Source organism: Phalacrocorax aristotelis, chromosome 16 (assembly GCF_949628215.1).
Source record: "Phalacrocorax aristotelis chromosome 16, bGulAri2.1, whole genome shotgun sequence".
Lineage (NCBI taxonomy): Eukaryota > Metazoa > Chordata > Aves > Suliformes > Phalacrocoracidae > Phalacrocorax > Phalacrocorax aristotelis.
In genome coordinates, this window is record NC_134291.1 from 6,775,149 (window position 1) to 6,801,855 (window position 26,707).

At 51.1% G+C, this 26,707-nt stretch overlaps 3 protein-coding genes across 6 annotated transcripts; 1 reads left to right on the forward strand and 2 right to left on the reverse strand.

The window, feature by feature from the left end:
• Positions 1–1,020: 1,020 nt before the first annotated feature.
• MTNAP1 (mitochondrial nucleoid associated protein 1) lies at positions 1,021–4,704 on the reverse strand. Its single transcript, XM_075111413.1, has 4 exons — positions 3,362–4,704; positions 2,842–2,949; positions 2,524–2,640; positions 1,021–2,020 (listed from the first exon to the last, which is right to left on the reverse strand). The coding sequence occupies exons 1-4, from the start codon at positions 4,635–4,637 to the stop codon at positions 1,992–1,994; spliced, it is 1,530 nt and encodes a 509-aa protein (XP_074967514.1). The 5' UTR covers positions 4,638–4,704; the 3' UTR covers positions 1,021–1,991.
• Positions 4,705–4,800: 96 nt separating this feature from the next.
• VCF1 (VCP nuclear cofactor family member 1) lies at positions 4,801–13,469 on the forward strand. Of its 3 annotated transcripts, none has more exons than XM_075111416.1 (4): positions 4,801–5,035; positions 6,774–6,870; positions 11,094–11,156; positions 12,825–13,469. In XM_075111416.1, the coding sequence occupies exons 1-4, from the start codon at positions 4,989–4,991 to the stop codon at positions 13,065–13,067; spliced, it is 450 nt and encodes a 149-aa protein (XP_074967517.1). In that variant the 5' UTR covers positions 4,801–4,988; the 3' UTR covers positions 13,068–13,469. The 3 variants fall into 3 exon arrangements, with proteins under 3 accessions (XP_074967517.1, XP_074967520.1, XP_074967519.1); XM_075111418.1 differs by lacking the exon at positions 11,094–11,156 and adding an exon at positions 10,781–10,822 and having other exon boundaries at positions 4,825–5,035; XM_075111419.1 differs by lacking the exon at positions 11,094–11,156 and having other exon boundaries at positions 4,817–5,035.
• A 601-nt stretch (positions 13,470–14,070) lies between these two features.
• Positions 14,071–23,851, reverse strand: COG1 (component of oligomeric golgi complex 1). Of its 2 annotated transcripts, none has more exons than XM_075111411.1 (14): positions 23,498–23,851; positions 23,164–23,402; positions 22,525–22,706; positions 22,013–22,183; positions 21,754–21,907; positions 20,639–20,849; positions 19,674–20,462; positions 19,220–19,366; positions 17,835–17,996; positions 17,387–17,514; positions 16,364–16,472; positions 15,805–15,914; positions 15,624–15,699; positions 14,071–14,239 (listed from the first exon to the last, which is right to left on the reverse strand). In XM_075111411.1, exons 1-14 carry the CDS (start codon positions 23,807–23,809, stop codon positions 14,099–14,101), a joined length of 2,931 nt encoding a protein of 976 aa, XP_074967512.1. In that variant the 5' UTR covers positions 23,810–23,851; the 3' UTR covers positions 14,071–14,098. The 2 variants fall into 2 exon arrangements, with proteins under 2 accessions (XP_074967512.1, XP_074967513.1); XM_075111412.1 differs by lacking the exon at positions 14,071–14,239 and adding an exon at positions 15,117–15,242.
• Positions 23,852–26,707: the final 2,856 nt, after the last annotated feature.

Genomic DNA, 26,707 nt, shown 5'->3' on the forward strand with positions numbered 1-26,707 from the left:
CACCTCACAGCACAGCTGTGGGACACCAATAGGTGCCCACCAGGCCCACAGAGCCTGCTTGAACAAGGCATCTGCCTCAAGGTGAGTGTTTTTAGGACTGGGATGCCTGGGAGCAATGACCTTGCCTTGGAGGGAGGGTAAGGTGCTATACCAAGGAGCAGCATGTGCCATGGGGACTCCCACAGGACCCTCAAAACAGCTTCCTTGACTTGAGATGTCTGTTCTCTCCCTGGGCTGTGTTTCTTGGCCCTGGAGCCTGCCCCCGTCTCAGGCAGCTGGGGAATGACTTGGCAGGAAGGAAGCTGTACTAAGAAATAATCTGACTGCAAGTGAAGGGACTTCTGAGGTAATGAACACTTGACACACAGTGGAATAGCCCTGGAGAGCAGCAAAGCCTCCTGTGTCCCTCTGGGTAGGAGGTTTGTTGCAGTTGGAGGTCTCAGGATGCTGCTTGCAGGCGAGAGCTGTGCTGGAACAAGGCACGGCTCCATTAGCCCAGTTGCTGAGAAATGATGTGGTAGTGTGGCCCTGGGTTGATCCAGCACAAAATCTGTCTCTCCTTGTCCTCCCAGTGCAGACAGAAAGGTCACTGTGCCAGTAAATGTGGGAAGACTCAGCTGGGGTTCCTGCTGGGGAAGTGACTTGAGGACCATGGAAGGAAGACACCATAAAGCACAAAAGGAGACAGCGAGATGGCTACTAGGGAGGTTGCTGGACTAGAAAAGCCAGTTGGTTTTGCTCAGCACCGGCTCTCACAGCAATTTGCACAAGCAGCAGAGAAATCACAGCTTCCCTCATGCAACTAAAATTGGACTCTTCACAGCTGCCTCTGCTCCCTCCTGTGCAGCTGGCTGCGTGTGAACTGGGGCTGCAGGAGTGGTCACTCCGCAATCACAGGTTTGAAGGGATGTGGGACCAGCTTGTGCCAGGGTCCTGGGCGGATGAGGGGGTGTGCGTGTGCTAATCCCCTGGGAAGGGGGATAAAAAGCACCATGTCTGAGAACACACAACACCAAGTAGGAAAACTTACAAAGCTGTTTATTGCTGGCAAGAGGGAGTTTTTGGTGAAACACCTCTGACACAGCACTACTGCACCGCTCTTTGAATAAAGAGTTCAGATTTCTCTTCCTTGAGTTATTTTTTTACACCCTTCATGCCTGTAACATGACCAATCCTTTTCCAGACATGTCTGGTGATGGCACGCTACAACTAGCACACTCATAACCATCCTCATTTGTCTGATGCAGACATGGGTTTGCCCTTTGGGCACAACAGCTAATCCAATGGATTTTCTTCCTCCAGAAATAGGGCACTGCAGTCTGAGTGCTGCTGCTTTAACGCCTTCACAAAGGTCCTTCCCTCAGAGCCTGAGCAGCCCCACCAGCAGCATTCTGACAGCAAGGCGGGGCTGGGGGTCCTTTGTGGAAGGGCCCTGTGGGGACCACTCTTCTGCCAGTTGGTAGCAAACCTCATTGTGCCTGCTGTGGGGTAAGTAAAAGATGGGCTGTGCTGGGCACAACTCTGCCAACTTAAAAGGAATGGTTATTCTGGCCTAACCCCATCCTGCCACAATCCATCACAAACCCTACTGCCAAACACCAACTAAACATACATGTTGGTTGATCTATATTAACAGACCAAGTCAAGAAGTCTTCCTGTGTCTGGTGTCCCAAAGTGAGATATTTGGGCTCCTGCAGGCTACAGGAGCTCCACTGCCTACAGACCCCTGAGGGGGGGCTCTAACACTTTCTACTTTCAGCACTAACTACTGCTTGAACCACAGAGTGGTGACTGTACGCTCTTACTGTCAGCATCACCCCTCTGCCTACAGAGGGTAAATGAAGAGCAGCCCCCTCAACAATTAAAGAACCTGTCTCTAACATAAATGGACCTCTACTAATTTGTATCCCTGTTGGGACACTGGTTCTGAGCACTTCTGCTGATTCCCAGTCCAATATTCATACTGTTCCTTGGGTGCTGTTCCAGCTTCTTCAGTGGTATTTACGCCAGCGATGACACTCTAGAAGAACAGGAAAGAGTGTTAGCACAGCACTATGCTCGGGGACCACAGGAGCATGCTTTGCCTAGCAGTGGTGGGCAGCAGACTGACTGCAGCCTTCTCTGTTTATGTGCTGTAATGCTGCACATGACAGCAAGTCCTGCTGGGGAAACTACACAAACACCAGTAAACCCCTTGTCAGTTATGAGTAAATCCAGGGAATGGTTGCTTAGTGTTGGAACATCTCCTCCCTCTGCTTTGTGCAGGGCTTAAAAGTGCTCCTGACGTTCCTGGTGCTTTCCAGGGAGAAGCTGTGAACCACAACTGTTATCACCAGCTTTAATTAAACTCCTCCCTACCTAAGCCAGGTTGGCATACTGTTCTCTGAGCTCTGAGACTAGTCTTAACTGTGAAGTATGTGAACTATTTCAGAGCTTGAATTAACAAGTGGCAAACAGACTTTCTACCTCCTGTAAAAGGTGGAATTGCCTGAAATAAGATAGATACCAAGAGGGAACTCTTACTGATGTGCTGATAGTTCCAGCCATAGCTGAGCAGGCAGTATCCAGCCAGCAGCATGGAGATCCCAGCTAGTCCGCCCCTCTTCACATTGATGTATTTGTTGTAATAGCTGTTCCAGGCTGTTGGAACAGAAATGCAAGGGTCAAATCATGTGCAGGTCTTACAGAGTTCACTGGTTTCCAGGTAACTCTCAAAGCCAAATGGTTGGGTCCATTTATTTTTTTTATAAAGATCCAGGCTGCCCACTTGGACCAGGCTGCAGCAAGTATGTTAGGGAAGCGGGACAATTCTGCCCCAAGATGCCAGGAATTTAGCCTCACCTTTCCGCACTCCTCCAAGCAGCCCCTGGGGAGATAAGTCGCAGGTGGCCAGCCAAGCAGGCAGCTCCCCCAGCCTTACATCCATCAGCCGCCTCTCTGAGAGGGGACCTGCATGACAAGAAGTCAGAGCAGTCAAAGGTAGGAAAGTGAGGACAGCTCGCGTGGTGCTTGCGTTCCCTGGGCTGGGTGGTGAGCACGCAGCTGGCATCTGGTACGGCTGCAAGTGATGTGGGCTTGGGACTGACTGCTCCAAAAGGAACAGATAATTGTCTCTCCCACAAAATGATTCGGCTCCACCAGCCTGAACATGCAAAAGCCTGTCTTAAACCTAAATAGAAATGTAAACCATTGGTTTTTCAGGCAGGAGGGTTGGACAGTTAACCTCCTTGGATCCTTACTGGATCACTTTCTGGATAAGCCCAGCAGCTTAGTGTTTCCTTCCCCTCCTCTCCCAGCCACATTACACAGTTTAGCCTGACAGTGCAGAAAATTTCAGCAGCAGAGACTTTTCTCATGTTACCTTGCTGTCCCTCTGAGAAATTGCCCTGTGGTGTTGTCTTCGTGACCCCCACGCCTTCTTGGAATGGCTTCCCTGGAAAAATACTCAGCCCATCATAATTAGGATACAAGTCTGGAAACCACTCCAAGCCCATGGCACCTGCTGGCGTGCTCCTGCCAGAGGCCTGGGGTAGACAGATGGGCTGGCTTTTGGAGGTGTGGAGCAAGAACTGGTGCCGTGCCAGCTCAGTGTCCCTCCTCGCATTCAGGATGGGCTCAGAAACTACAGCCATCTGCTTCTTGCTCTCTTGAAGCTTTTGTATGCTGGTTAGGTAATTTTTGGACGTGCCTTCATTGTGACCTCTGAAACCCTCTGCCACTGACAGATGGAGGTTCTTGGTATGCAAAGCAGAAAGAGGGGGTTTATATTCCACACCAAATTCTAGGTACATCTGTTTCTCTTCTGTCACTGTTTTGCCTATTCCCTCCTGCTGAACGAGGTCACCAGGGCTACTTCTGCAGTCAGCTTCAGGGGGATCTCGATGTATGGGTGTTTTTGCTGCCTTTAAACTCCCACCTCTTCCTCCCTTTGAGCTCGCAGACGTGTCCTCTGCAGCTCCAAGGCCATGTGTCTCCGTGTTTGGGGTTTCTGGAACAGTTATTCCCTCCTGCGGGCCAGGCCAGGCTGCATCGGTGTGGTCAGCAACACCGCCTGAATCCAGCCCTTCCGCAGGTGACCTCTGCGCATTGTGGCTTCCTGCTGAAACGCCCCTGCTCCTGGAACCGCTCTTCTCCCTGATCACCGTGGCACGGTGATTCTCTATTAATATTTTCACTCTGTTACTCAGTTTTTTGGGTATATCTTTAACCTCCTTGGAGGGCAAATCAAGGGACTTGTCTAGGTCCTGCACCGCGGGATCCACCTTCGGCTCTGCACGGTGTCCCTCGGGCTGCCGGCGGAGGTCGGCGCCGGACCCTCCACCCGGCTGGGCCGCCGCCTCCCAGGGCACCGCGCTGGGCAGCCCCTGTCCCGCGCCGGGGCTGGGCGGTCGCTTGCTGCTCTTACCGGCCGCTCCCGCCCGCGGCCCGCTGCCGGCAGCGGAGCCGGCTCCGCTCCCGGGCAGGGGGGGCCCGGCGGCCGGGCCTAGGCTTAGGCCTAGCTTCGGGCTTGGGCCCGGTGTGCTGCTGGGGGCCGGGTTCGGCGCTGCCTTACAGTGCGGGAGGTGGGAGCGGAGCCGCCTGAAGGGCCTGCGGCAGTGCGGGCACAGCTCCAGCCCCGCCGGCGGCGCCGCGGCCATGGCACCACCCCCGCCCCAGGGCCGCTTTTCCGCCAGCCGCCGCCGCCGCCGCCGCCGCCGCCGCCGCCGCCGCCACCCCCTGTGCGGCCGCGGCTCTGCGCAGCGCGCATGCGCGCCCTCCCCTCCTTGGCGCAGGTTGTGACGTAGGGGGTGTGGCCGGCCCGGAGAGGGTTTTGCGCATGCGTAGGAGGCTGAGACGCCGGAAGCGGCGGTTGGAGCGGAGCGGGGGTTGTCTCTCCTTAGCGGTGGGCGGCGGGCCGGGCCGCATCGCACCGCACCAGGCCAGGCCACACCGAACTGCAGCCTCTCACCCCGTCCCGCCCTGCCTCGCAGAGCTCAGCCCAGCCCGCCATGAGCTGTCGGCAGCCGCTGCCGAGCGAGCGGGGAGCGAGACAGAGGTGGGGGGTGGGGGGACGAACCGGGGTGGGGGAGGGGAGCGCTGCCTGAGGAGAGGCGGTGGCTAGGGGAGGTGGGGTCCGTGGTTCGGCCTGCGGGGGGACAGCCCCCCGGGCACCGGAGAGGACGATTGGGGAATGTGAGGGGTGTGTGAGTGTCCTCGAGCGGGGGAGCAGGGCTGGCAGGTGGGAGGAGGGGGGCTTGGGCAGGAGGGGGCGGGAAGGGGGAAGCTGCGGGGATCGAGGGAAGGGGGAGGAGTGGGGAAGCGACCCCCGGTCCCTGGAAGGGGTTAAACTGGAGCTGGGAGTGAGGCGGCGAGGAACATTAAAGGTGTAGCCGGGGGGGGGGGCGGGGGTTGGCTGCGTTCGGGAGATCAAACGGGCGTGGGGAATGCTGGGGATAAGGGGGCCTTGCTGGGGGGAGGTTCTCGGCTCGGTGGGGAAGGGAAGGAGGTAGGTCCTGTCCGGGCAGAGGACCTGAGTGGGGGGAGAAACAGGAGGGAGAAACAGGAGGGACCGTGAAGCGTGTGAGGGCTGGGCTGTGAGTTCGTGAGATGGCAGGGTAGGCCGTGGGGGATGGAGGTGTTGAGTTTGCTTGTGGGCTGTAGGCGTTTAGAAAAGGAGGCATCTAGAGATGACACGAATGTGGAGAGAGGGGGGAATGTCTCTTCTAGGAAGAGTGGCCCTGGGAGAGGGAGAAGCTGATGGACTGTGCTGGACAAAAGTTAGGAGTGCTGTGGGCATCCCAGGGATGGGAGATCTGAGAGGCAGCTCCTGGTCTGTAGGCGTGGACCAGATATTGCCAGCTGAGTCTGCTGCTGAAGCTCATCTGTGAGAAAAGATTCAGCTGTAAATACCTCACTTGTGTCTGTTTAGACTCATTTGAGTACATCTTAATTTTTAGCTACCAAAACAGCTCCATCCAATATTTTTGGATAGTCCCCAGCACACTGAGGCCCTGGTTGACCTGTGGTGTTTGTATGGTGGGAAAAATTACATTAATAGTAAAATTCTGTGAACAGTGAGAGACATCGGTTCACAGGGGTTCTAGGCTGCAGTTGGTGGTCAGCTGCTATGAAGCAGCATTGATCTCATAAGAGGATGGCAAATACATTAGAAACATGGAAGGATTTGTCTTTCGTGAGGTGTTTTCTGACAAAACTTTCTTTCCACATGGAAGATAATGTTGCTTAGGAATGTGACTTGACTCCAAATGCTGTTGGAGTGGAGAGACTAAAGAAAGTCGCCATAGGTGCTAGCTGTAGGCTCATGTAAGCAAGATGAACACAACCGGGTATTTATCGAAAGTGTGGTCACTGCCACTCTTCCTGGGTGCTTTTCTCAGCCTGTCAGATGTCATTGAAAGTCCCAGGCTTATTTTTAGATGTGCCTGAGTACTGAGAGCAGTTGCAAGGCTGAGAATTGTCAAATGGGTTTATTTAGAGAGATGCTCAGCACTGGTTTTAATGGCAGGTGTGAGTCCATGTCCCTTAAACTGATATGAAAGCATCAGCCTGGCTACTTCGTGAGAAACATGGTAGTTTTCTCTCTGTTCTGTAGAGAACAGCTAAAAAGACAATGTGAAAGTTCACAGTACATCAGAGATTTAGGTACATCCTTCACTAATTTATCAAGTTTTCATGCCTTTTTTGTAGAGTTCCCTTTAGAGTGCAAAACAGAAGGTATATCAATAAGCTGCTAATATCTTTTTTTCTGTCCTTTCTCCCTGAACTTTCTTCAGGAAGAGGAGACGGAATGGCAATGAAGATGATGGTCATGTTCCCCAGACAAAACGTAGTACCAGGAATACTGTCCTTCAGGACTCTTGGGACACTGAGGTGAGAGCCTTCTTGTGCAAATTCAGTTTCCTCTAATGCTAAATTTAAAAAGCGGTTGGAATATTCTGAGAAATGTTAATCATGGGGAGTGGTTAATGAAAACACTTTTTTTCCTTTGTGTATGACATCATGAGGCTTGACTCAGTTACATATTTCAGAGATTGAAATCTGTAAAACGTGATTTGGAAATCAGCATGTTTTCCAGTGACCCTGGTTATCTTTGGCCTGAATATTTCTGTTAATATACTTCAAATGCTGTTATGTAGCACCCAAGTAAAGATAGAAGAAATGTATTTGCTGCCACTTCTTGTTTTGCTGTCTGAAAGGAGGTGTAACGTCTCCAGAACTGAGGAGATGACTAGGGTGGATTGCAAGCGCATGTGGTCACTTCGCCTGGCCATCTACTGTTCCTACTTTACATTTACTTATAGTAACGTGATTGTTTGTGGTATAAAGTCAAAAAACATTCCAACCAATGTGACGCACAAAGTGCCGGTTGCAAGCAGTAGTGCTTATCTGATGTTTAAAAAATGCTCTGATAGAGCTAGTTAATTTAAGCAAGACTCGCTCGTTCACAGCTAAAACACTTGAACCCAAACTATTGAGTTTCTACTTGTATTTGCCATGGTCTTTTGCTGGACATGGGATAAACTGTCTCTGATTCTCTCATTGCTCACACGACAGGTGTTCTAGGATGGTGCAATTTGCTAGCTATGAGATTTCTTTTTTTAAAAAATGCTGATTTCCAAGCTGCTGCCAGATTTCCTGAATTGTTGCCTGTATTAATCATCTGAAAATTCACTGTATGCATTTCTAATTAGCGATGTAGTTCTGTTGCAAAATATTCATGGAGAAGAGTGTGCAGAGCAGAGGCTCCCTCCTGATATGTGTCCCGAGGAGCTACTGAAACTGATTTCCTCTAAGGTTTTTGAAATATCCTTGTTGGTTTTTGTATAGCCCTTCCACTCTGAAGATCAGTTGTAATGAGTAATTGCAAACTATTGCAGTTATATTGAACTATTAAGTATACTTGACTGAAAAAAATATTTTGTGCTATGTAACTTTGAGCAACGTATCTTTTATCATATGGTAATGGCTTCAAATGTACACTTAGATTTAAAATTACACAAAGCTCAGTATCCCACCCTTCCTTTTGTGAGGGAGATTTTCTTTTAACCAGTACACCTTTACACATAGCTGATGCGATAGTCAGTGGTATTGTATGGAAAATGCTCTAACAGCCAAGGTGTTCATTGCGAAGGAATTTACTGTGATAAAAAATGTTCCTGGTTCCTGTATTGGTGTTTTGCCACAAGTAAGACTTGCCGGGATGAAGCAGTATTTGCTTCTCATGTATAACGGGTAGAACCATAAAGAGTTGCTTGCCATCTGACACTGAATCGCTTGTCCAACAGGTTAAACACCTCTTCGTGTGTAGAGTAGTTAATGGCTAAACGAGCTTTGTGGCGGGAGGAGGAAGAATTTAGTGTGGAACGAGGGATTGAAGTAGGAGTAATGAAATTAAGAATATCAGGAAAAACCTTCGTGGTGAGTGGCAGAAGCACCTTTGCTTGTCATATAAACACTTGGCATTTGACTGGGCAAAGCCGCTAAAATGCAGAAATGGGAATAGTCTTGTAGTAGGCACACAAGAGTGGGTGACCTTAACTCTGTCCTTAACGGCTGTTGTGTTTGGGGTGCCTGCAAGTGAACAGCATGGGCATGAACTGCCTGCCCTGCCACCAGCGAAACCAGGGCAGAGTTCAATTGCTGAAGCTAACATTAAGACTCCTGCTTCATGCATGCACTTGTGTTGTAAAAGTATGTTTTTAACACATTAAACCCTGATGTGCAGGCAAGAAGGCTCTCTTACTGTTGACACTGGAGTGGAGGAATGTGCCTGCTGGACACAGTTTTACGAAAAATCAGTGTTCCCTTTCTTGAGGGAACAAAATTCACAATGGCGTCTACTGATGAACAGAGCTTTTTTGTTGTTGTTGTTGTTGTTGCTTGTTTTCTTGTAATACTGGATCACTGAATTGAGCATGCCCAGAAATTCAAGCCGTGAGATTAAATCAATATTATTTGAATGTTTCTTTAAGGACTTCCTGTGCCAAATGGAGAAATTCTTGTGCTTATAGTGCACAAGTGCTTCCGATTAATGTCACTTTGAAATTCTTGGCTGTTTGTAATACTTTTATTTCGTTTCCTGATACTTTGCCATTTGCAAAGGCAGCTCTTGCTGATTACAAATCCTCACTAGCTTTAGGATATTGAGCTAGGAGAGAAGGTGTGTGAGAGCAATTTGTAACTTCAAAGAGTACATGAGGAAAGAATTGCTTTTCATCTGAGGGCATATGCACGCCTGCTTTTTGTGAAGCATTAGCTAAAGTACTGATTCCTTTTGCCTTCCTTCAGTTGAAAGTTGACTGTTTTCCAGAGGGTGTTTTGCTTGAGAACACAGTCTCGGTATGAAAATCAGGCAGCCATATTACTAAATCTGAACTTGGCTTTTGTCAGGGTCTCTTTCCTTCTTTTTTTTTTTTTTTTTTTGTTCTTCTGTCTTACTCTTCGTAGCTGACAGTGATATGTGTAAGGTGAAGGGAGAGTTTTTCTTAGAGGCAGGTCAAACATGGGCTGCTGTGTGATGTTGTCCCTCAGTCCCTCACTTTGAATCCTACTGCTCACATGAGCTAGATTTGGTGCAAAAGGATGTTGCTGTTCTCTCCCACTAGATTGTCCTTTCATCCAGGGTAGACAGCATCCTTGACTGTCTTTTACAGTGGGGAAACAGATTCTCTTCAATCTCTGTCAGTACTGCTTCTTAGCAAACTGCTGTAATGATGTGCAATTCCTGCTCCTCCTGGAACAAGCCACTCCCTCACTCCTACGTGACAGCCACCCCGGGGTAACAGCAAACTTCTGCTTTGCAGTTCAGTCCGTGAACAGGCGCATGATGAAAACACTAGACTAGAACTAAAGCAAACATTAAACGTTAGTGAAGCAGAGCATTTGCCACGCACTTCACTTCCTGTTCAGCCTGTCCTCCGTTTACCAGGAGGTTAGCTCTGGTGTTTTCCCTGGTACTTGCTTATAAATTCAGCGAAAGCCCTTCCTACTCTCCTGTCGTAGTTAGGCAGTTAGGCAGAGTTGTAGTGGATCCTCTGAGAGGCCAGCTGCAAGCAGCTACTCTCAGGAATTATGAGAATCTGCAGTTGTGCTCTGCAACCTGGAGAATCACCAATGAAAAGCCGTTTGCTCTGATTTTCCCTGGGAAGGAAGGGAGTCTGCAGTGTCCTGACTAGCTCTTTTCCTTCCTGAACAACTTTCTTCTGTAAAACCTCATTTCTTGTGGTTCCTTTTTGTTATTCTGACTGATGACAGGATTCCCCAGAGCTTGGAAATACCGCTGTTCTATGTGTGGAGGTTGCTGACGCACAGCAGCAGTTGCTTCTCTCAAATCAAAGGTTTTTGTCTAGCGTTGCAGCTATGTCACTCTACAGGATTACACTGTTGAGGAAGGGCTAGTCTTAAATTCTAATTAAAACCAGATCATGCCTCTGTTAAACTCATCTTGAAAGATTTTGAAAGCAGCAGGGACTGAATGACTGTTTCTTAAATTCCTGTCATGAATGATCAAGATACTACATCACAGGTCAACAGACTAATACATTTAACAGGACATTTGTTTGGAAATTATTTAAAACTTCTATAACTGCTCAGTGTGATGTTAAGAGGGGCTAATGAGTCAGGTAAACCGTGAAGATGTCCTTTTGATACTTAAAGTACTCATAAGCTTTCATTGGGCTCCTTTCCTTTGCCCTTTCACTTAAAACTTTTGTTTCATTGTGTAGATGCCTGTCATTGCTGACATGATGACTTTAAGGATTCTTTTTTTGTCTAATTGTAGTCCAAATGCGTAACAGAATGTGCACCACAGCCTGGGGAAATGGTAGGTCTTTGACGTGATTTGGGCAATAAACGGGCTTCACGTGCTAGTGAATTTTTGCATTAGAGAAATGGAAATAAAGAGGGTATGACAAACCAGATCTGTCAACAGCCTTAGATGTAGGAAGCACGTCCCAGGACACTACCTCTGTTTTAAAAAAATTAGACATGTATAAAATAATAATTACTAACAGCTCTAAAATGTTTGTTAAGATGCGAAACTTTAGCAGTAAGTAATACAAGGTTCTCATTCCAATTTTTACCTTGATTTTCAGAAGGTGGCTGTAACGAAAAGCAGTAAGGAACACAGACTAAAAGGAAACAAAGTGTCCTGTGCGGTGGGTTTCTCTCCAAGGCTGCTGTGACTTGTTCAGCGTAACAGCATTGCATTTCAATGTCTGTGCTTCTATGCAAAATGAGATGGTCTGGCAGGCACCATTTCATGGCTCCTCTCTGTCCTGGTGTTCTCTCCCTCTCTAGTGTTAGCAGCGTTAGGAAGAGGAGCTGGTTGCTCATGTAGTTACATCTGCTGCTTCCTCGAGAGTGACTTCACGTGTGTTTTGTTGTTTTCTCCTTGCTAGCTGATCCTAACACGCCAGCACGGGTGCGGCCTCGGTGCCATTGCCTTGCTTGCTGTACTACAACAGAACTGAAGCGTTTTTGGTGCTTAGCAAAACAAGGAAATTTATATGGTCGAATTGTCACGATCGATTGTGGAATCAGTGCCTTGGGCTTTCCAGTTGGCATTGAGATGTGGTCCACCTCAAATACTCATACAGTGCCTTCCTGGGCCTTTCTCACTGCTTGTTGACAGACATGTCGGGTGCAGTTTGCACCGTTCTTCAGATTTACTCCAAAGTGAGGCCTTCTGGGTGTGGTACTGACTATTAAATTACTGTGGACTTCTTTAAATTTGTCTTCCTCTGCTGTGGCCACCAAGCTTCGACTTCTGTGGTTTTAGTTTAATACTTACAAAAATGTGGGGTTTTCTTAAGCTGTTGTCACTTAAATTAATGCTTGCTGCTTTTGTGAATTTACTACTTATGGGATGGCAAAGTAACACCTAAACATGTGCAGTGTTATCCTGAACAGCATATCACAGAGTAATGAAATATATCAGCTGTAACTAATGGAACCTTTCATTAGCAGCCCTTAAAATGGTGTAAACCAAACAATTTTATGTCTTTGAAACACTGAAAATGATGGCTAATGCTCTTCCAATCATTACCATGAAATGTGTTTATTCTAAATGCTGGTATATGAGCACTGCCCGCTATGCGACCTAAGTCATGAGTTCTCTTTTCCGCATGTGGAAGTCTTTGATGCCTGTCGCTCTTTCACCGTCCCGTTAAGTAAATTGTTATGGAAAACTACCATTTAACATTGCCGTCCCAGTACTTAACTGGGAGAGGAGTGGCTGTATGTACGTCAAGGTGTTCAAAGACTTAAAATGGGTATCGTGTCGCATTTGTTCTTAACGGCCTGTTGCTTTGGATGCTCTCAATCTCATTTTAGAAAGATTGACTTGTAGTAAAACGCTTTGCATGGTGCTTACCTAAAATCTCTGCTAGAACAGAAGCGATAAACTGTTCCTCATGTCCTGCCTGCCTTTACTGACACATGCAGTTCAGTAGGAATGTTCTTTATTTTCCAATTCTCAGATGAATTCAGCAAACTTCACTAGTGCTAACGTGGGTCATGGGGGCAGAGCTGGTGGGCCTGAAACCGAAAGATTAAAATCCAATGTACTGGAGGTCAGCGAACCTCTGGGTGAAGGTTTGCTCATCCCTTCAGCTCTGACGCTTTTCATGTGTTTGCAATAACGGAAGCTATGAATGCCAAGAAAGCACTTGGTGGATTTATGTTAGTCTATCAGGCTGAAGGTGAGCCTGGAAATCTGGAAGGGAGGGACTTACTGTAAAGATTGTTTGCTTAACTGAGGTGTTTCATTATGGACAGGAGAGAAGACTGTGTGATTTTTGCTGTTAACCTTCTCTTTGTCTCAGTCCTCCAGCAGCGATAGCGGCAGCAGCAGCAGCAGCTGTAGTAGCAGTAGCATCAACAGCCCTGACAGAGCGTGCAGTGCAGAAACCAGCCTAAACCCGATAATTGCAGGATCCAGTCCTGTCTCCTCTCAGTCCTTCCATGAGCAGTCTGCACTAAGCCAAGGTCCTTACTTCCACATCAACCAGATCCTGAAGGAGGCACACTTTCACAGCTTACAGAGCCGGGGACGCCTTCCTACATGATGAACCAGCAGTTCCCCGCCTTCTGTGAAGGGACAGCACTGTGTAGATTTGATATTTCAACTTAAAAGTTTGTTAAAATGGAATTGCACAAAACGCCTGTTGCCTTTTCAGTCTATATTTGAAATAACAGGTTAACAGGAAATTGTTTACTTGTGGTTTGCTGCACTATTGCAATGCAAAAGGGGCTTTGAAGCAATTTTTATAGGATTCTTTTTGGGGTGGTTACAAAGTTCATGTCGAGGAGACTGAGGAATCCACATCTGTGTTGTAGGATTGCAAAATGTCCAATTCCAATCAACTGCCTAATCTGTTAGCAATTTGTTGCTTTATGTAAAGTTCTCTCAAACATTCATCTTCAGTTTTATAAGTCTTTTTTAATTTCAATAAACTAGTAAAAATTTATTTGGCAACATAATTTTTTTTGAGCATTTAGAGTTAATAAGACAGTAAGCATAGGTGCTGTTGCTGGAATCCCTTAGGACTGCCCCAGCTGCAGGCTCCCCACCCAGCTCCATGTGCGATGAGCCTTGTCTCTCTGGCTCTTTGCTGCAGTACTGAAAATGTGAAACTAGAACCAGGAAGGCTTAGGCAGCTGTAGCTGAAGTGTCAGGTGCCCACTGGGGTCACTTAGGGAGCAATTTGTGGTGCCTATGGAGGCAACTATAGAGTAGCCTGGGGAGGGGCTTTTGAAGGTGAAGAGGAGCCTTGCATTGCTCCACTAGCCAGTTCTAGCTGTGAAATGTTTTCTGTTACAGTGTGTATTTTTTTTTTCTCTTTTAATTGTACTTTAATGTTAACAACGTGTAAGGAATAGGAGGTGAAGGAGTAGCTACGCCTCTGTTCCAGCAGCCAGATGGTGAGGACAATCCTGACCTGCACCTGGTTCAGGGGGCATGCTGTGATCTGGCTAAGGATGGAAAAGTACTCCTTTTCTGCCAATACCAGCGGAGGCGTCACCACCCCTGGCAAGGGCAGAGAACGATCTCAGTGAAGACAAATACACTTACAAACTTTTAAATTTTTTTATTGCATCACTTGGTCATGCCAGAAAGCCATCCCAGCTTGAAGAGAGAAGGTGCAGCTGTGTCTTCCTCCTCTGTTACAAGCTGCCTGAACAAAGAGCCAGGGCGTGATGCCTCGTCTTCTGCTCTTCCGAGTGCAGGAGGTGGAACCTGTTAGTTTTTAAAAACAAAAGCATCAGTAACTCTTACAGCATACCTTTGACTTACTCCGTACCCTCATCTACCGTAACTGCAAGGAGGCATAGACTACAGCAGAACAGCTCTTCCTAGGCAACTTGAGCTTGAACTACAACCTAAGCAGCATCGCTCCTGGCAGTTGGTGACAGGCAGACAGAGGCAGGTCTGTGTGGCGGAAGCACAGCACCTTGCTGCTGTTAGCAACAGGTAACTTTTCAGATGTCATTCAATGTTAAAAAAAAAAAAATCATTTTGGATGGCAGGGAGAGGCCCGTTGCTCTCAAAGCAGGGGGATAACAGCATGGTAGTACAGCTGTTGCCCTTGCAGAGAGCTGTTCTTGAGTAACTACAGACTTCAACCTCTCCTGAACTGTTTTAGCATAAAAGGAGGAAGCATCTGTCAGGAATTCTGAGAAATGTGGCTAGTGCAGAACATACATGTGCCACCACAGCAGGCGAGGGGAGTGGTAGGAGTGAGCCAAACATCACTGCAGACTTCAATGCTTTGCCACAGCTGAGGTGTGAGAGGTAAAGAATACCTTTATTGTGAAGCTTTGGGCTTTTAAACAACTGTTATGCTATGCCTGGTCCTTAATCCTTCTGAATAGTGGAGAACAAGAGTTGCAGAGTAAACACTCTCCGCTCTGATAAAACCAGACCTTTACTCTTCTTTCCCAGTTGAAAAGACACCACCACAGATGCATTTTTGGGTTAATAATAGCTAAAGGAAACAAATTACTAATTACTGCTTCCTGTAGCAGTGAGGTATTCCTTGGCTCTCTCAATCCTCAGCGTAGAAAACTCCATTTAAGCAGATGTTTTCAGCTGGGGGAAATGTGGCAACATAATGGTTTTCTACTGATAAAACTCAGAAACAGGACAGCACAGAGCCTTTGCAAGAGAAGCAAGCCACTCTGTTCACACAGGCTTAAATACCCAAGCCAGGCTTCGTCAGGAGTTAAAGGTCAGCATCGCACTGGAAAGGAGTTCAAATAATTAGCTAGTATCCTTCAATGTTTCTCGCAGCCACCTTTATATGAACTGTCTTTTGTACATTGATTTCAAAATGCCTCATCTGTATAAGTCTTCACTGCATTTTCATGGTGGTTATTGCCTATGTTTTACCACAGAGCAGCAGGCCCCAAAAATGCACGGGCCATCAGGGTTTTTTTTGAGGGTCAAGGGGAAATCCAAACCATCTCATGCTGTGTTGCCGTAATGATTCTCTCATTTTACCGAAAATAAAAATCAGGTTCAAAAATTAACCGTGTGGCAACTTTTTTCTTTCCCCGCAAGCTCTAGTGTTGGTGGGAGAATGAGCGCTGCCAAAAAGTTAGTACGGCTCAGTTTTACCAACCTGAACTCTTTCTGTGCTCCTGGTAGCAGACTTGCTCTTTCGTGAGCTTGACATACTCAGCGGCAGAAGTCCAAATCTTAAAAGATGGAAGAAAGAAATGCAGCCGGTCACAGGAAAGCAGCACTTCTAGACCCGGTCCCCAAAGAGCCACAAGAACACGCAGAAGAGCCGAGTACCTTACCTGATCTGGCTGGATGCTAACGGCAAGATGTTGTGCAGCTCCTGGGAGCTCAGAGCACCGCTCCTGCTCATGTACTGGTTCTCCGTCCCGGTCAGCAAACCGAAGAGAACCTAGAAGGCATGAAGGAACTGCTTGTATTTGGGAGCAGCTGCAGAGCTGACCACACAGTACATTGCTGGTGAGTCTACTGGTACGCCACTCGTGGTTGGCTTTAAGTTTGAACACAAAGTATCTCCCTTCCCCCTCTAACACTTGCTTTTAATAGGTGCTGCTAGTTACTACCATAGGTGAGCTCTAGGCCTGTTTCAGCACTACTTAACCCAATTAGTGTTGCACAGGCTCCAGTGAATCCTCTTCGATAAAGTTCAGCCAACTCCATTATCGATCATGTGCTGTGCAGCCAACTCTTATCTTCAGCTGGCATTAAATACTCTTCCCATTTCTAAGTACCAGTAGTTATCTTTGGGCATTAAGCAGTTTATAAAGCCACCCCAGCTGCCATTCAAAATGTGTTTTGCAGCCCTGCTTCCTGAGCTATCCCATCCTTTCCTTAACTTACGGAGGTTCGCTGAACCAGGCGATTAAGGTTGCTGTTCAAGTGTGGAGTGAAAACATCCAAGTCAAACGGATCTATGTGTCCCTCCAGGAAGTCTGTCACCTTCTCGATCCTACAAGCAGAGCAGAGGAGGCCAGTCAGTGGTTACATCCTAGCGATGGCTGCTGATGCCAACAGGGCATATTCTGAAATACTGAAGGACTTGCCCTAAGAGATGACTGAGCAAAATGGGAATTACTCAGCAGTACAGCAGCTGCCTAAAGTGTTTCCAGCTATTACACAACCTACACCATCTGCTGTTGCAGAGGAACCTTCTCCCTGTGGTACGTCTCAGAGATGCCTCAGTTGTCAAGACACAAGGTTTTAACTCTTAGAATCATTAAGGTTGGAAAATACCTCTAAGATCAAGTCCAACCATCAACCCAACACCCCCAGGCCTCCTAAACCATGCCCTGAAGTGCCACGTCTACACATTTTTTGAACGCTTCCAGGGATGGTGACTCCCCCACCTCTCTGGGCAGCCTGTGCCAGGGCCTGACCGCTCTTGCAGGGAAGACATTTTTCCTCATACCCAATCGAAACCTCCCCTAACACAACCTGAGGCCATTTCCTCTCATCCTATTGCTAGTAACTTTGGAGAAGAGACCAACATCTACCTCACTACAGCCTCCTTTCTGGTAGCTGTGGAGAGCGAACTCTTGGGTGGGAGCTTAACTGTTCTCTCCAGGGCATCCTCTGACAGTATCCCTGCTACCGTATGGACACGCTGTGTATGCAAGCAGGGGGACGAGCCCGCTGTCTCCAAGCTCTCAGCTGCAGAATCCCACCCCTCCTTCTACATTTTGAGGATGAGCTTAGCGTTGGTGAAGATGTCAGAGCTTAGAGTCTGCCCTGCCCTTCTCCCACGAGGCCCAAAGGCACCGCTCCTGCAGGCATGCACCTCACAGCTGCTAAGGACGTTGGTTTAAACTGTTTTAGGGCCCCACAAACTACTGCTAGTAGCTGAACCCCAGAACTGTATCGCACCTGGAGTCATGCTTGATCCTGCTAGTTTTTGCTTCCTCGCTCTTCACCGTCAAGATGATACTCAGGTACCGCAGATCGTAGAGTAACTGCAGAGCTCTGTTCTGGGTCATGGGGAAGGTGCCTGCTTTCTGCAAATAGGACAGTCAGGAACGGCGCTCTTCGCTCACACTGAGAGGCCTGTCAAAGGACTGCTTCAGGGGAAACATTTAAAAACACCAGCACCAAGAAACAACCAACCTAATTGAACCGTTCTGAGCATGCAGTCTGGCTTGTCTGGTCCCTTTTTGCCCCATTTTTGGGGGAGGCAGGGGAAGAACATACTTGCCCTTTCGAACTCTCACAGGCAGACATTTCCTGTTCTGAGGGACAGGAGCATATGCATCGCCACATGCCCAGCAACCCTCCTGTCCCACGCCAGCTGGAGTGAGGGCTGGTCCTACTCACGTACCTTCTCCTGCTTCTCTTCCACAAGCTTTTCATAGGCAGCAAGCACTTCTGCCATGCAGGTCCTCAGCAGCTCCTGCAAGGTGACTTTGGGAAGAGTGTGACCACTGACCCGGTTCACCTCTTGGCACAGGCTGAAGAGGAGGCATTGGACGTACCAGGATGGCTGTTAAAGAAAAGAGTGTTATTTTCAGGTGGTCTGTAAGCTATCTTAGCTTTATCAGTGGCACAACATGAGTTCTTGTGATAAGAGCTTCCTACTTCCTCAGCAACCACAAAGCTCTGCAGCTGAGACCTACCTGCCCCTGTAGCATGGCTCAAATTATCTGACTAGTTTTTATTTAGAATCATAGAATCATTAAGGTTGGAAAAGACCTCTAGGATCATCAAGTCCAACCATCAGCCCAACACTACCACGTCTCCTAAACCATGCTCTGAAGTGCCACGTCTACATGTCTTTTAAATACCCCCAGGGACGGTGACTCCCCCACCTCTCTGGGCAGCCTGTTCCAATGCCTGACCACACTCAGTAAAGAAATTTTTCCTAATAGCCAATCTAAGCCTCCCCTGGTGCAGCTTGAAGACGCATCAGGACACACTGGGCTTATGGTTATAGCAGTCCTCAAAGTCCCACAAGTAGTTTTACTAGAGGTATTCACCCGAGTGTACTCAGAACAGAATTGCGGCTTGTGCCTCTTCTGTCACCACTGACTCTGCTCTAACCACCGGCTACCTGGGCTTGTTATTTATTCCCTTGCTCTTCTCCTGGGCCTCCCAGCTATCCTGAGCTCTCATCCAGCTGCTTTTTCCTTCAGAATCAATAAAATTCACCTTACAAGGTTCACTACAAAAGACTATTGCCCTGTCCAGCTGCTCCCATACTGTGCAAACACAGAACTCCCTCTCACACTGGCCCTCCTCTCCTTCCATGCGATCACCACCTGCTTTGTCACTGTGTCATTCCTGCACCACCACCACACCTAAGGAAAGCCGCAAGCTTCTGTTATTTTAGGCTTTGCGCAGTCCCACTGTTGCAGCCCTGTCCTTCAGTGCATCCAATTTCCATGAAACCTCTCTCCTGGGAGCCTCTCTGTATGAAGCAGGCATAAGTCCTTCTTTGGCTCAGTTTTACAGGATCTGGGCCAATCTTACTTGTCTGAATATATAGCAGCAACTGTCTTAATTTCCTTCCTCTGACCTCTGTCCTTAGAAGGTGAGTATCTCAAAGAGCAAACCAGAGCACTGGAGAGTGTTTCCCCTCTGCTCGTAACACCAAGCAACCTCCACAGCAGGTCAGCACCATTCGACAAATCAGTGGTTTTTAGAAAGCAGCACTTTTCTCCTCCCAGCAGACTTTCTCTGTGTCTACCGAGAGGATGTTTCTCATACCTGCACAGGCAGCCGGATCTTTGATGTTACGCTGTTTCCAGACTCTGTCTCCTCCTGAATTTCAATTTCATCCCAGTTGGTGGCTGTGGCCAGGACAGAGCCAGCTGTGTCCAGCAGCAACGTGCGGGTAAAGCACTGAACCAGACCCTAGAGCGCAAAACACAGAAGCACCCCGTCACAGACAGAGCTCTAACAGAGCAGCAATCCTCTGGGCAGCCTGCCCACAGGGAGACCAACCTCCCACTCCTCCCAAAGTGAATCTTATGGAGACCGTCCCACTGGATGCCACCCCTGAGCTGCCACTGCCTCCTCTCCCTACAGGCTGACTGAGCAGCATGGCAGCAGCAGGGCGAGTGCTCAGCAGCCAGCTAAGGAGCAGCAGCGCTGACCGCAGGGTGCTGAGCAAGCGAAACCCACACAGGAAGCAGCTGTGATGAGAGAAACAGCTCCTTACTTTGGTGACAGCTGAGCTCCAGATCTGGTAAGCAAACAGGCTCTGCTGCAGGAGCTCTGCTTTTACCCCTTGCCACTTGGCCTGCTCGGGAGTCACTTCCTGGGCTTTCCCCTTCCCCAGCTTCTTGGTGGAGCGCGTTTCCTTCAGCGCCGTCTCCGTGCTGCCCGACTGGCCCAGGATACACTGCTTCAGGTGAGGGCAGAGCTCAGTCAGAGACTGGCAGAGTCTCGCCATGAAGAGGACAGCATTGAGTCTGGCATCGCTGGGAGCATCCACCTGTGCCCCCAGCAGGCTCTGGGCACTCCGAAGCTCTTCACATACGCAGCCCAGCACGTGGTGAATGCAGGCGACACAGTGGTCGCGGAGCAGCCCCTCCACCGTGCCAGCATCAGCATAGCGGTCGAAGGCAGAGCGCAGCTGCACCATAGGAGCGGCCTCCTTGGCAGCTGAGGAGTCCGCAGGAAGGTAGAACAAGAGATCGTCCAACCTGGCCTTCAGCTTTGAGTCCAGAGCCAAGCAGAAGCTCTGCACGCACGGCGTGAGTGCCTGGGCCTTCATGGACAGGCCGCTCTTGGCAAACTGGCCGCGATTTGCCACGTTGACCCAAGCGGCGTCGGAAGGCAGGTCGCTGGAGCTCTCTGACCACAGGAACAGGGCCACGTTGTGTTCAAACTGGATGTGCTTGCTCAGGGCAGAGGTGCTGGATTTCACTTCAAGTTCCTGTAAAGCTACGGTGAGAAGCTGTTTGGAGCTGCTTGAGATGGAGTCAAACCCTTCTTTGGTCAGTGTCTGGAACAGAACCAGGAGAGGGGAAAAAAAAAAAACAAACCACATTTTACATGTGCCTCCTGCCACCTAGCAGTTAAAACACACACTTAGCGCTGCTAACAGGCAGCATGAGACATCCAAGACAAGAGGGGACACAGAGCAAGGCTGCCCATGAACTGCCTCAGCAGCGTGCCCACCTCTAGCCTGTCCAGGAACAGCTGCTGCAGCAGATCCTCCCAGAAGGAAACAGGCTTGTCCAAAAGGCGACGGCACACCGCTTCCCAGTTCTGGCTTATGGACTCGCTCGTGAGCAGCTCCCACACCGCATCGCGAATCCCCGCGAGGCCTTTCATGCTCTTCACATAGATGAGCAGGTTGCTGACCCCGGCCCTGATGTCATCGCTGCACCTGAAGGGAACGTTTCACTTTGGTCTGACTTGGTCAGACACAGCCCCAGAGAAGGCAGGAGAGACCACTGGCTACGTCAAGGTGGGGGAATTCTTAACCTGTCAGTAAGAGGGTCTCCCTGCAGAATCACCTGTGGGGCTGAGGGTACCTCTGCCTCTCAGTGAGGCAGCTGCACCCCATGTCACACACTGGGGCCCCACAGGAAAGCCATGTGCCCACCAGGTGGATTGCTGGGCTGTGGCAGGTGTCGGAGCCGGGAGCACTACACCCCAGGAATGCCAGCAGGCAGGGAGAGCAGGCGGGGGCTCTGGGAAGGGTTGCTGGGGAAACATCCCATGGCCAGCAAGCACATCACAGCGGGCTGCAGCTGATGGCAGGGACCAGCTGGCCTCCCCAGCAGCAGCTCCAGGGGCTGAGGACACAGGTGTGTGACTGATAAGGCTGGTAAGGGGCAGGGAAAGGCATGGTGGGATGGGGTGGAGCTGGCAACTTTATAAAGGGGGTCTGTCTGCCCCCACACAGTGCAGGGAAGAGCAGCAAGGAGGTGCTGGACCAGGAGCTGAAAGAGCCAGGTAAGGGATTTTCTTCTCATTTACTCTGTGCTTGTTTGCTGGTGCTTGTGGCAGCATAAAGTAGCTTTAGACAGATCTCACTGTGCAGCCCAGGTGGTTGGTTATTATATCAGTGTTCCAGCCTGGCTGTTAGGGCAGCGCTATGCTGCCTCTGGCTGTTTTGCTGCTGGGGAGAGGGGATGTTGGGCAAGAAAGCAGCAGAAGGGACAGCTTGGCTGGAGTGAGCGAGGAACTGGGCGAGCTTGGCTTTGCTTTGTGCTGTTGCCTTTGCAGAGAGGCTGCGTTGTGTCTCCATGGGAAAGCCCTGCAAAGGGGGACGCTGTCACACTCACATGGTGATCCACTTCTGCAGTGTGTCTCTGAGGTAGTCCTGGCTGATGGGGTGTGCCAGGGTCCGCAGGGCTGGCTGGAACTCCACCACTGACTCTGGGAGGTACCTGAACCAGCTGCTCAGCTTCACCTCGTTCTCTAGAACTCCACCTCTCCCTGCAAACACACAGCGTTGAGGGGAATGAGCCCAGCACAGGGGTGACCTCCTGCCTGCAAACCTGGGCTGGCAGAGGCCTAACGTGGAGCTGCCCAGGCACTCACCTGCTGGGTGCTGGCCTGTGGTGCTCTCCAGGGTTGAGAAGAGCAAGCCGCAAGGCAGGGCTGGGTCTGGCAGCATCCCTTCAGGCACGGTGTAGAAGAGAGCATGAGCCTGGTACAGGGTAGTGGTTAGCAGCTCCATCAGTGAGCACACCTGAGCTTTTATACCTGCACCTGCAGAGAAATGCCTTTCAGTCCAGGCAGCCCCTTCAACAGAGGTGCGAGCAGCCCTGTGGTTCTAGGGGAACCTTCCAGGGAAGGGCTGGAGGGGAAAGGACTCACTCCCAGGCACCACCTGTTTCCTCATTACAGATAGGCTTGGCTTAAGACCCTGAGCACTGCTAATTTTTGTGGTGTTTTGCTGCTGTGGCAAAAAACTGCCAGCAGTAGCACGATGTGGTTGCATCCCCACAATTGAGCTTTATGGGACTCAGCTGTTCTTCTGTGGGGCAAGAGTGGGGTGAAGTGAAGGGCACTACCCCAACTTTAAAAAGGAGGCAGCCTGTTGTACTGACCGTGGTGAGGCTGGTTGAGAAGCTGCTGAATGGCCAGCTTCCTAGCCAGAAGGAAGTCGGCAAGGGCCTGGCGAGGAGAGCTGTCCTCCAGGAGCATGATGGCGCAGAGGGCTTCTGCCACCGCCTGGTCTGACATGGTCTGGCTCTTCAGCAGGGACTTGCTCTCCTGCAGGATGGTGGATCTGGCAAGGGAATGAAGCAGACAGTCACTGGTCTTGGTGCTTGACCAAGATATTCAGGTGTGGTTATGTGATAAACCACCTAGTGAGGACATTGTTTTCCCCTGGCAGAAGTATGGCTATCTAGGTGTTGTGGGACTGGGTGAGGCGTTCTTGCCTCATGGAGCTGGGTGGCTGGCAGCAAGACTCTGGGGGCAGCACTGGGGTCTCAGGTCATAGGCTCATAGAATGGTTTAAATTGGAAGGGACCTTCTAAGATCACCCACGCCAACCCTGCTGCCACGGTCAGGGCCATCTTCCGCTAGACCAGGCTGCTCACAGCCCCATCCAACCTGACCTTGACCACTTCCCATGATGGGGCATCCAGCACTTCCCTGCGGAAGTGTCCCACCACCCTCCTCACACAACGTTCCTTCCCAGGGCCCACCGAGGAGCCTGCCGGGGCCCCACGCCGCCCCACCTGAGGTGGCTGGCGGCAGCCACTTGCCGCAGGAGGATGGGGAAGCGTGCGAGGACGGGGCTGGCGCGGGGCACGTCGAGCTGCAGCTGGCGGCGGAGGTGGCCCCCGAGCAGGTGGAGCCGGGCGGCGGGCAGGTACCGGCCGGCCTCCACGGCACCCCACACCTTCTCGGGGACATCCAGCAACAGCTTCAGCTGCGCCGCCGCCCGGTAGAAGCTCTCCTGAGCCGGTGGCCGAGCCTAGAAGAAGGGGTCGGGGGGGGGGGATAAGAGGGGGGTGGGGGGGGGGTTCCGGTGCCGCCCCCCGCCCCACCGTAGCCCCTCGCCCCTCTCACCGCCGCCGGGGGGGCGGGCCGGGCCGCGCCGCCCCGCTGCAGGCCCCGCACGGCGCCCAGGAGGCGCTCGGCGCTGAGGCGCATCTCGGCGATGGTATCGGCCGCTTCGATGAGATCGCGGTACCGCTCTCCCACCATCTGCCGTAGTTCTTCCCGCTTCTGCTCGATGCCGGCCCGCAGCCGCCGCTCCACCGCACGCAGCTCGGCCGCCGTGTGCGCCTCGAACAGCGCCTCGGCCTCTGCACCCCGCGCCGCCATGGCGGCCCCGGCCTCCGACCAGGTCGGCGCCGACGTGGACGCCGCCACCGCCATCTTTGTGACGGGAAGGGGAGGGCGCTTCCGGGCTGGGGTAGGGGGCGGAGCGCCGCCATCTTTGTGCAGGGCAGAGCCGCGCCCGGGCGCTGTTGCCATGGCCACGCTCCCGCGGCAGCGAAAACACCGACTTTTAACTTTGGTTTGGTTTGGGTTTTTTTTGTCCGTTTCCCGGGGCGATGGGCCGGTTATCGCGTCCTGTGGGTGCCGCTCTCGGTCCGCGCCCTCCACCCTGGGAGGCCGCTCCGGAGCCGCGGCGGGTGGGTTGCGGCCTGGCTTCCTCTCCCGGAGCGGGCCTCGGCCCCCGAGGAGCGGCGCCGGGGGGCTCTCGCTGAGTCCCCGCGTCCCTCCTCCGCCGGGTCTGCCCGGGAGGGACCCCCCGGTGCACGCTCGGGCCCGTGACCCGCCGCCCGCCAGCGCTAGAGGGAGGCAGCGGGGCGTCGGGGCCCGGCCGCCATGGCAGCCCCGGGGGGTGGGCCGGGCCGAGCCCAGGGCTTTCCCCCCGACGGCGGTTTTTTTTTTTTCGGTTTAGGTGGTCTTTGCTCAAACATCTGCCTGGGAGGGGGCGGCGAGGTCCCCTCCAACGGCCCTGCTCTGCACACCCGGATTTTCCCACCAAAATACGTTCAGCAAAACGCCACCGGCCCCATCTGATGTGGGTTTAATTGAAAAAAGTGCTCTCCTTGCTCAGGTTCGGCAAAATCATGCTGAGTGAAAGTGCGTCTGGGGGGGTCCGCTGGAATGCACCTGCTGGAAACAAAAAGGCCCCTCTGAATAGTGTTTTATTTCTCCTCTTTTTTTTTTATGTAGCTCCAACTTGCAAGACTTAACACTTCCCATTATCTCACATATTTTCAGCCTGTGGAGGCAGAATGAAATCAGTGCGCTCTGGTTTTTGTTTGCAAAATCTTACCTGGGCAGTTACTGCCTGTCTTGTATCAGCCTTCCTGGAAAGACTTAATGTTATCTGGGTATGTACTTGTACTTACATATAGTTACATATAAATCTGACCAGAAGGACTCCCTGGAGCCAGTGTTCCTGTTCAGCACCTAATACTGACTCAGCCAGCTACAATGCAGTGTAGCAACAAGTGTGGTAATTGCTTTCCTACAAATGCTTGTTCCCAGAGGAAAATCCTGCCGCAGCTACCTGCTGCTCCCCTGCGAGGGGCAGATCTCTGGGGCCGGGCTGCCCGTGGGGCCACTTGCCTCTGCTGGGCAGGAGATCACCCTGCTCCATGGGTGTAGGGAGAGTGTGTGCTCTCGGGGCTGTTGGGGCTTTGCTGGTAGAGGTTGTATTCAAATCCCATAAAACCCTGTTTGTGTGGCAAATTAGAAGGGGGAAAGAAAAAATCACAGGTGTTTTGGAGTGAAGGGGTTTATTTGCATGGAAGCTGTCCATGGCAAAGCTGGCCTGTGCACCTGGTCAGAGCCCAACCTTCAGTTTATAGCAGAGCCAATTCTTTACATCCATGTGTTTCCCTGGTAATGTACCTCTCCTCTATGCACACACCTATGCCTGCACTCCCCCACCCTGTGCTGGTCTCTCCAGCAGATTAAACCTCCTGTGATGGAGCACTTCACATGCCCTGATCTCATCAAAACCAGCCCTGAGGTGTTGCCATCTTGAGAATTGTTTCCCTTCCAGATGTTCAGACTGAGTTTCTGCACCCCCTTGTACTTGAAGATCTATTTGTGGTTGTGCTTCATCTGCGACCCGTGCCCCGATCTGGGAGCAATCTTGTGGGTTTTCGGGCAAATGCAGTGCTCTGGCTGTGGGAACCCTCTGAAGCTGAGATCACCCTGCAGGTGAAGATCTGGATGTGTTGCTCACCAACAGAGAGGGATGTGGGGAAGGATTGGTTTTGGGAGAGGGACTGAGTGCGAGTTATCCCTCAGTGGGACCCCAGGGTTGATGCCTTTTCTCTTCCCAGGGCAAAATCCAAGCCTGGGTTCTACCCCGCTGCCCCCGCCCCACTCTGACACACAGACACAGAGTCAGAAACTGTAGGAAAACTTTTACTTCCCTCCTGCTCCCATCCGCGACCCCCTCCCTGTGGCACAGACCGTGGAAGTCGGGAGCCTTCGCTGCGGGACACTGAGACATCGAGAAACAATTGCTACAGGGGAAAGCAAGACTTAAAGCAGAGAAACGCTCTCCGGCGTGTTCCAGCCGCAATGTGTTGTACAGCAGACCCACACGCACTACACAGAGCACAGCTATAGATACAGAGGGGTGTATGTACAGGAGGTGGGCAGCGTGGTGCAGTGCTGCTGGGGGGATGACATCCAGATCACTACAGCCCCAGCTTGACAGGGAAGGAAGGGCTCTTTTGTCCAGCAGAGAGTAAAGCTTGCCTTCCCTTGCCCTGCAGAAGCTGCCTGTTGATGTGGGAGCTGCCTCTGCAATCCCTCCTGGCTTGTGCATGGTGCCACCAGCCCCACATCACTCGGGGAGGGTGAGGGGGAGCCAAGGGACCCCTGAGGGGCTGGGTCTAACTTGCTCCTGCATGCACAGGGAGGGGCTGCTCCAACAGCCCCAGCAAAATGGAAGCTGCAGGGTGTCTCTGCAGTGTCAGTATAATAAAACCCTTTGCTGGAATGTCCAATATATACATGTATGTACAATCACCCACCCCTTCCCTCCTCCTGGGCACACAGTGTGGGGCAGGGTGGCTGGGGTGCCCAGGCTTTGCATCCCTTGTGTCCTTCTGGTCAGGACATGGCTTGAGGCACGTTCCCCCAAATCTCAGCTGGAGCTTGGCTGTCCTCCTGCCCTGGCTTTTTGCAGTCCGGCTCCTGGAGCAAGCAGGGAGTGGGGTTGAAATCTGTCACGAGCCACAGGTGTGAGGCTGGCAGGGAAGAGCAGAGGTGGCGTTGGGTCGGGAAGTGGCAGCT

Coding starts and splice junctions, on each gene's coding strand:
- VCF1 (XM_075111416.1), top strand. CDS start 4,989: ATGAGCTGTCGGCAGCCGCTGCCGAGCGAGCGGGGAGCGAGACAGAG. Junction 6,871..11,093: donor AGGACTCTTGGGACACTGAG/GTGAGAGCCTTC, acceptor CTTGATTTTCAG/AAGGTGGCTGTAACGAAAAG. Junction 11,157..12,824: donor GAAACAAAGTGTCCTGTGCG/GTGGGTTTCTCT, acceptor TCTTTGTCTCAG/TCCTCCAGCAGCGATAGCGG.
- COG1 (XM_075111411.1), bottom strand. CDS start 23,809: ATGGCGGTGGCGGCGTCCACGTCGGCGCCGACCTGGTCGGAGGCCGGG. Junction 17,997..19,219: donor AGATCCGGCTGCCTGTGCAG/GTATGAGAAACA, acceptor TTTCTTTAACAG/CCATCCTGGTACGTCCAATG. Junction 14,240..15,623: donor GGAGCACAGAAAGAGTTCAG/GTTGGTAAAACT, acceptor AAAAACTAACAG/GTTCCACCTCCTGCACTCGG.
- MTNAP1 (XM_075111413.1), bottom strand. CDS start 4,637: ATGGCCGCGGCGCCGCCGGCGGGGCTGGAGCTGTGCCCGCACTGCCGC. Junction 2,641..2,841: donor GCTTGGAGGAGTGCGGAAAG/GTGAGGCTAAAT, acceptor CTGTTCCAACAG/CCTGGAACAGCTATTACAAC. Junction 2,021..2,523: donor CTGGAACTATCAGCACATCA/GTAAGAGTTCCC, acceptor CTGTTCTTCTAG/AGTGTCATCGCTGGCGTAAA.